Source organism: Fomitopsis serialis (assembly GCF_022376445.1).
Source record: "Fomitopsis serialis strain Sig1Antser10 chromosome Unknown B0H18scaffold_827, whole genome shotgun sequence".
Taxonomy (NCBI): domain Eukaryota; kingdom Fungi; phylum Basidiomycota; class Agaricomycetes; order Polyporales; family Fomitopsidaceae; genus Fomitopsis; species Fomitopsis serialis.
In genome coordinates this window covers 1-7904 of record NW_025955787.1, presented here as the reverse complement: position 1 = coordinate 7904, position 7904 = coordinate 1, and the positions used below count along the sequence as shown (strand labels likewise).

The 7904-nt window shown below is 56.4% G+C and overlaps 3 protein-coding genes across 3 annotated transcripts; 2 read left to right on the top strand and 1 right to left on the bottom strand.

Annotated features, from left to right (window-relative positions):
* Positions 1-37: 37 nt before the first annotated feature.
* B0H18DRAFT_1132232 (uncharacterized protein) lies at positions 38-2637 on the bottom strand (the record flags this gene model as incomplete). Its single annotated transcript, XM_048035549.1, has 9 exons — positions 38-236; positions 290-465; positions 516-701; positions 765-879; positions 951-1630; positions 1689-1862; positions 1915-2045; positions 2098-2534; positions 2587-2637. Coding segments are annotated over 9 exons (2149 nt in total), but the record flags the coding sequence as incomplete, so codon positions are not given.
* A 23-nt stretch (positions 2638-2660) lies between these two features.
* Positions 2661-5653, top strand: B0H18DRAFT_1132231 (uncharacterized protein; the record flags this gene model as incomplete). Its single annotated transcript, XM_048035548.1, has 12 exons — positions 2661-3012; positions 3082-3134; positions 3190-3320; positions 3371-3533; positions 3584-3922; positions 3970-4123; positions 4173-4278; positions 4341-4363; positions 4414-4525; positions 4574-5166; positions 5223-5333; positions 5385-5653. 12 exons carry the CDS (start codon positions 2661-2663, stop codon positions 5651-5653), a joined length of 2406 nt encoding a protein of 801 aa, XP_047884186.1.
* Positions 5654-7217: 1564 nt separating this feature from the next.
* On the top strand, positions 7218-7867 carry B0H18DRAFT_1132230 (uncharacterized protein; the record flags this gene model as incomplete). The annotated part of the gene is made up of 3 exons (XM_048035547.1): positions 7218-7343; positions 7396-7627; positions 7680-7867. The coding sequence occupies 3 exons, from the start codon at positions 7218-7220 to the stop codon at positions 7865-7867; spliced, it is 546 nt and encodes a 181-aa protein (XP_047884185.1).
* Positions 7868-7904: the final 37 nt, after the last annotated feature.

Below are 7904 nucleotides of genomic sequence, written 5' to 3'. Positions count from 1 at the left end.
GCGACTTCCTTGCTCTCGATGTCGTGGATGAGCATACCCACAGCCGGTGTTACCAGCAGACCGTCATCGCGCGCCATGACGTTCTCGCCGAGCGACGACTCCATCGTGGTGAGCCATCGGTGGAACTGTGTCAGTTCCTTCTTGTCCTCGTGGATGGAGCAGGGGCACGTTGCTCGGCGGTACGACCAGCTGGCCCACTCCCACTTTGTTGTCGAGCGCCAAGTGCCCGCGTCAGGCTGGTATGATTGAGTGAGCATGCTGTTCGGAGGGAGTACAGGACAATACTCACAAGCTTCAGAGCAGCCTTCACCATCCTGCCAATCTCGTCGTCGCCGCAGAGAACCTGCAAGAACTTGCGCCGGGCATCCACATCCGAGGCGACCTTCGCCGGACTGCCCTTCTGAATGCGTGGGCCGGGCTTGCTACCGCTCGGCTCGGCGGCGGCGTTCTTCTTCTTTGGCGGGCCTGCTTGTGTTGTCAGCAAGTCGTCCCTCTGTAGAAATGAGATGACGGACCGGCAGCTGGCGCATCAGCTTCCTCGTTGTCCTCGGCGTCGCTGTCACTCTTGGTTGACTGCTTTGGGCGGGCCGTGGTAGACTTCTTCGCCGTGGCTGGCTTCGGTGCTTTTGCGGGGGCCGGGGCTTGCACCGGGACATCGCCCTCTTCACCCGCGTCTTCGTCGTTACCCTCGGCCACGGTGTCTGCACAATAGTATAAGGATGTTAGCTTTGCGTGCACCAGTCGCCCGTTGTGATGAGACTCACCACGGTTCTTCTTGGACACACGACCGCCGGACTTTGGCTTGGCCGACTGCTCGGCCGACTCCGTGCTAACCACCGGCTGGTCACCGGCGGCCTCGTTGCGTGATGCGCCGGCCGACTGTGTGGATCTCGCGCTATCCTTCCCCTGCTGGTCTTCCCTCCTCCGCCTCCCGCACTCTTTCCACCCACCGACTGTCCACCTTTCTTCTGAGCCCCCTTAGCTGGACCTCCTCCTCGGCCTTCCTTCGTCTTCGGCTGCGTCGGGACAGCCTCCTTGTCGTCTTTGTCACTGGAGGCAGCGATCACCGCCCGGCCCTTGCCCTTGCTCGGTCGGGCCACCATGACCTCCTCGGGGGCGTGATCAGAGTCCTCGTCATCGCTCTCCTCGTCACTGGAGGCACCATCGAGGTCCTTTGCGGGTTCGAACAACGACCCATGGCCCACAGCATCAGAGTCTACACTCGAGGCCTCCCGGTCGTCCGAGGAGTCCACCGGCGTGTCTGACTTGGCTAGGCGAGAGGCACGTCGGGCGGCCGGGGAAGCACGGCGGCGTCTCGGCTTAGGTTGGGGCTTCCGCTTAGGCTCGGGCGCCGGGGATGGTGAGCTCACCCTTTCCTCCTCGTCCTTGACCTCCACGATCTGTTTCGCCGTGTTCCTCCAAGCCTTGAAGCGGAGCACAGGTTCTCCGTCGTCGGCATCCTGCCTCACACGCCAGTGGCAAAGGACCACATCGAGGTCTCCAGCGCGGATCTTGTTCGGGTCGCTGAGAACAACGCCGGCCGGCAGATAGCCGTCCTTGAAGAACTCCTCCGACTTCTCCGACAGGGACTGCCACGGCACCCTGATGTTCTCGCGCCGGGTGTAATGAGCTATTGTATTCTCCGAGGTGAGTGGCCGGCCATAGGGAATTGGACTCGTTGCGCTCACCGTATGTCATTCGGACAAACGTACTCAGGAACATACACTTGTGATTGGTCTTTTTGAAGCACTCGTGATCGGCCGGCGGCAGGATGGGATACCCGTCATCGTCGAACTTCCACTCGATGCGGTCAATCAGTTTCGATGGGACGATACTCTCCTCGCCTTCAAACCTGTTGGCGTCTGAGCGAATACGTTGAGCATCAAGCACGTAGCATATGTTGGGCACACTCACTGAATGTGTCCTCGGCGTACTTCTTCCACATCTCGTACGTGTTGCCCCGCCGGAAATCCTTGAAGACCTGGATAAAATTTGGCGGCTCGGTGCCTGGTCCGCTGCGAGGATACACATTGTTATAGTCCCATCTAGTCCTCGTCATCTTTCCACATGTCCAATGCGTCTGGACACTACATGTACTGCATGTTCCCCGTCTGTCCGTCCTCTCTCAAGTACGCCCCGAGCACAAACACCCTCACCCCACACTTCCTCCACATCAGCTGAACAAACTCGGACACCATCCCGTTGCCGTGCCTGGCAAGGTGCTTGTACTGGTACTCCCTTGGCCACACGGTGGCGTTGTACTTGGCGGCGGTCTTCCGGTACTTCGCCTCGTCCAGGGGGCGAATTCCGTCGCAGAGCTCCTTCAGCGCAGTCTGGTAGATCGACGGATACAGCTTTGTGTCCTTCTCCCTCCCGTTCCCATGCTTCTTTATCAGCTCTTCCAGCTCCTGCTCATGAGCTTGGGCACAGACCGTGCGCCATGAGAGGTCCTTGCCGAGCTTGATGAGGTCCTTCCTCACCGGCTCCTTATCCTCCGTGTCGGTCTCGTGGTTTGCGAACCACTGCCCAACTTCCTGCAGAAAATGAGTATGAATACCTGCTGTCTCGCCGAGCACCGGCGAACACCATTCCACCGGGTTGAGCAGTGGAACCTCGGAGGATACTGGGAGCCCTCATGGCTACATCAAGTTGAAGTATCAATGACTCTCGGCCACCGGGGCAGAGAATGCCCCCAGCCGGCGGTTGTTGTGGAGGATGACGACGAAGTGGAGATGGACCGGGCGACCGATCGCGCGGCCGACGATGATGGCGACGTACCAGCGGACCCTCTTCACCACACCGACTCACCTCCGCGACCCCCGCCCGCAATGATGACTATTGTTGACACCACCGGGGTGCATTTCCTCCCGGTGACGTGGTGCGGCTGTACCGATGCCGGTGACCACACATCGCAGCTTCTCGATGCCGGGTTGTATCCGGCAAGCCAGCGGAAGGCTCGTACATGCTTCACCTTTGGGGCACTTGACAGTTTCCTGCTGGACAATCTGGAGTGTAAGACTACCGCCATGAATTACTACGCACAGATTTGACGGGCCACCAATCCGGCGTTTCCCCATGAAGTACCGGTGAGTGATCGTGCAGAATACCAGCACACCCACATGATTGAAATGGAAGTAGGATCAATACCTTGAGTTGCTAAGAGTGAGCTGCGAATGGGCGTTGCTCCAGGCGAAGAAACAGTTTGGATACGGGCTGCAGTGGCGAGAGGCCCCGGGCAACGGAGACCTTGCTCACTTTTGCCCGGCATGTCCGCAGCCCGGAGTGAACATACCCGCGGACTGGGAGGTGGATGATAGGAAGTAAGTAGTTACCCTGTTCACCGGTATACGCCAGCTGACCTGTTTTGGAGGTACCTATATGCCCGAGGATATGTCATGGATGGGAACTTCCACACCGAGCAAATGAAAATGCGCAAGCCAGAGAACGACGTACCGTTGATGCCGGGGAAAATGTTCATGGTTCATCCCGGCCCATACGAGGAGCACCTGAAAGTAGCGAAGGACGTGAAGATGGTGAGGGTGTATACAGCCGGCATACGAACGTGTGGCTAACACGTCCACAGCACTCAAGCTGCAACGACCACAAGGCGGTCTCCCAGGCCAACGCCAACCGGCATAAGCTGGCTGTTACCGGGATCGGCGCAACATCTTGTTTGAGGCACAGGTGCTTCCTTCCGCACTCGGTAGTGAACTATCAGAAGGGCGAACGTCAGATGAACATGGACTACTCCCTGTCCAATGCTCTCGGCTACCGCTCGAGAGGTATTGGGCACGTCTATGTATCATACGACATCATGTGCCAGTACCACGTCCATCTCCATGACCGATTTGACGACAATCCTTATCTTCAAATGCCGGGGGCCTCGTCCTATACAAGTGCATTGGCCTCTTTCACATTCACGGTCACAAGGCGGAGTGCGAGCTCCGGCACTCTCTCACCTTCACCGAGGGGGCCGGGGAAGCTGACGGCGAGATCATCGAAACCCAATGGTCGGGGATCAATCCCGTGTCGGGTAGTACCCGCTCAATGTCAACATCCCACCGGCAGGAAACCCTCGACCGGCACATGAACAATTGGAATTGGAAGAAGATGATCACCATGGGTATGGTCTAGCTGATTGTGGCATCACACATTGGGCTGACGGAGGACAGTGGCTTCGCTGAGAAGAAAAATCAAAGCCAATCGGCCACTGCTGGCCGACATGAAGGCCGACCTCACCGCGAAGGAGGCCAGTGTCGATGCCGAGATTTTGGGAGAGTGGAGAGGGAACTCAGGATAGTACAACGACGAAGGCTTCGGGATGTGAAGGTAATGGACAGGTATCAAGCGAAGAAACAAATTAGTTGGTACACTCTGCTCTCCATGCCGAGCTCAGGGCTGATTTGGTGACAGTGCCTTCGCGGCTCGAACTTCAGATTAAGCTGGCAGAAGAAGAGGGTGACGGCGGGGACCGCGTTGGCACAGCGGACTGGATTGCCGATGGCCTTAAGCTTGAAGAGCAACAGTCAGTGCTTTGACCGCCTTTTCCGGGTTACTTCTGATCACCCCGCAGACTCGCAATCCAGAAAGACATAAAGCAAATGGGGGCCATTGTGACGGGGGCTCAAGAGTTAAAGCTGGCCAAACGGAGGAAGCCTCTCGAGAGTCAGATCCGGCGGTTCCACCGGCGAGCGGCTGCAATTCACCGAAGGCATGACTGGGGCGTGGCAGAGGAGGAAGCAGTGGATGACGACTCGGCTGCGGAGTGGGAAGAAGATCCCAACGATCCCCCAGCACATGCCGACAATCCATGGTCCATCTTTCCCAGTAAACCGCCCGCACCATACCCAGTGAAGGCGGCGGAACATACGAAACTCGGGCTACCTTCGAATTTCACGCGGAATGCTCTAACCGCCAATGGATTGCAACGTTTGGCCGCGCACGAGCTCACTCTGCGGCGCGGACAAGCAAATGATGCCTTGCAGCAGCTTCGGATTCTCATCGGCAAGAAATCGTTTGAGTTCCAGACAACCATTCGGCACGGGAGGAAAGATGGCAACAAGAAGCGCACCCGATCCTTACCAAGTTGGGTAAACTCGACCGAGCTGTACAGCTTCAAGCCGCAATCTATCGCCGGGCCCGAGCGGCGATGCAAGTGCTCGGCCTGTCTGCAGAGGATCAAGCTAAATATCAGCAGCTCACCCCAGATGATCTAAAGACAGTAACTGCAATTGCCGAGCCCAACAAGGCCGGCCAACGGCACAAATCCCCCTCGTGGATATGGAATGTTAACGTCGGTGGCGACATACGGAGCAATGACGAGTTGGGAATCAGTACGTGAGACGGCGGTGGTACATTGAATAACTCGCTGACATCGCGCATAGTTCACAGGGTACAGTGGTTCCATGCCCGTTCAAAGGTCGACAGATTGGAGGAAGAAGCCGCCATATTGCGCAGGGAGCTTGACTCCGTGTGCCGATACTTTGACCACGAAGCATGCCGGTGGCGAGGACTAGTGACCAATAACACCGATGCCGAGTACCCAGGATTTTCCCAGCACTGCCGAGCACAAGCTGCACTGTTCGATCACCTGCATGAAGATGCGAAAGTGGCATGGCGGGATCTGTACCTGGAGCCAAATCTCATGACTTGATAGTATCAAGTGTAGTAGGATACTCAGTCAGTAGCTCGTCGATTGTATTCCCATTGTGTTTACAAAGGTGATATGCCTGAGTAATCTACGGAGATTTGAGACGTCATGGTGCCAGCCCCGAGCCCGACAACCTTTGTTGACTCCCGGCCCGAGCACTTCACCAGCCACTCGGCCCTCATGATCTCACAAACCCTCGACCGAGCCAGCTGCCATACGATCGGGCCGAGTGGTTGTACCCACTCTCGGCCCCAGCAGTACACCAAACACTCGTCCGAGCAGTGTTCCAAACTCTCGGCCCGAGAAATGTTGCCAACTCTCTGGCCCCGAGCAGCTTTCCAACTCTTGGCCCAGCCTTTTCCAAAACTCTCAGCCCGAGCAGTTTTCAAAGTCTCGGGCCGAGCACTGTACCGAAATCTCGGCCCGGGCAAGTTTGCGAACTCTCGGCCCGAGCAGGTTTCCGAAGTCTCGGGCCCGGCTCGGTCAACCTAATTTCGGGTTGCAATCTGCATGCTTCATCTTAGAGGGACTGTCAGTGCCATTCAAATGTTCGCATGCATGATGCAATTGACCTCCAAACTCTCGGCCCGAGCAGCTTTCCAAATCTCGGGCCGAGCACTTTTCCGATATCTCGGCCCAGGCAAGTTTGCGAACTCTCGGCCCGAGCAACTTTCCGAAGTCTCGGGCCGGGCTCGGTCAACCTATTTCGGGTGCATCTGAATGCTTCATCTTAGAGGGACTGTCAGTGCCATTCAAATGTTCGCATGCATGATGCAATTGACCGGGAATGCATGCTGCAATGTCTCATGCCCAGTGGAGGGGATTGAGTCGGGTAAGAACAGCAATTAAACCATGACAGCAGGAACCAATACGACTACGTTTGTGACGGAAGGCTCAGCACACTAACATCCCATCCCGTGCCTCCACCATATCAAACAGCAACATAATACTCTCCAGCCTGGCATCGGTCCTGGGCATCTCAGTGGACCATTCGCTGCTCTCGTAGGTGACCGATAGGATGATTTGCCCAAATAGATACCGGTTGATTGAATAGTGTGTGGCCGGTCGGGCACGACTTCGGCATGGCTGCAGAATGATGTTACAATGCTGAGGTTCATCGAACCGTGGGAACCACTCACGGGGTAGACAACGCAAATGCAAGTAATTCCCACCTGATGACTGGAAATGCTTCACGCCGGAGTGACTGCCCATGTCAGTTAATCATGGCGCTGGAGATAGGTGCGGAGCATTTGGAACTTACCATAGCGAACTCCCAAGGAACCGACAGTATGAGCTCAATGCGGAAGTGGAGGATGATGGCGGTGAATTATCCCAGCTACTGCCACAGCAGGTGACCTGCAAGAAGGCTGCTCTCGGCAATGTGCGACACGTGCCGAGCAGACCATACTCAAGAAGGCAAGTGTCCCAAAGTCCTATCACGTGGGCAGGATCCGAGATCAGTTGATGATAAGGCTTCCATTGCCACTCGCATCTTTTCAACATCAACTGTTGTTCAGTACACTGTACACGTCGTCTTCACCGAACAGCTCAACTACCAATGAACACCATGCTCGCCGAACTCCTCGAGGACAGCAAAACAAACCTCATGATTCCAAAGGCCCTCGAAACTCTGGCCAAGGCGAAGCTCAATCCTGCGACACCCGGCGCGTTCAACAATTTCCTCGTCGGCCTGGTGAGCTAACCCGGTATCACTTGAGAGTTGTGCCTCTAACATGATAATGCAGTCGGTCTCTGCGCTCATGATTGGCCTGCAGGAGTTATTGAAGCCGGAGGTTGCCGCAGCGTATGGTCTCACCGAGGCAATGTCCACTTACTGTGAGATCGTCGCACCCCGGGGAACGGAAGACATGGAAGTTGTCACGAATGTGATCGAGGCTGCATCCGGCGTCGCAAAGGGACAAAGTCCGGTGCCCGGTCCTCTGCCATCCAACGACACGTCTGTGGGAGAGCACGACAGTAAGGAGTTTCAGCCAGAGTACAACTTTCCTTCACGGCTAATTGTGGCCAGTCGAAAGTTCTGTACATAACACCTTCCCCGTGGCCCAGGAGAACAATACTCCGGAAGCCGTGTTGGAGGAGCTCAGGGCCAGCCAGACCAACATGGACCACATCATTGCCGAGCAGCTGAAGGCATCACGAGAACAGTTTCGTCGCCTGGAGCAGCAACTGGACTTGGAAAGGTTGCGGGTAAGATGAATAGATCGCCTTGTTCTTTGACTCACTTACCCACATT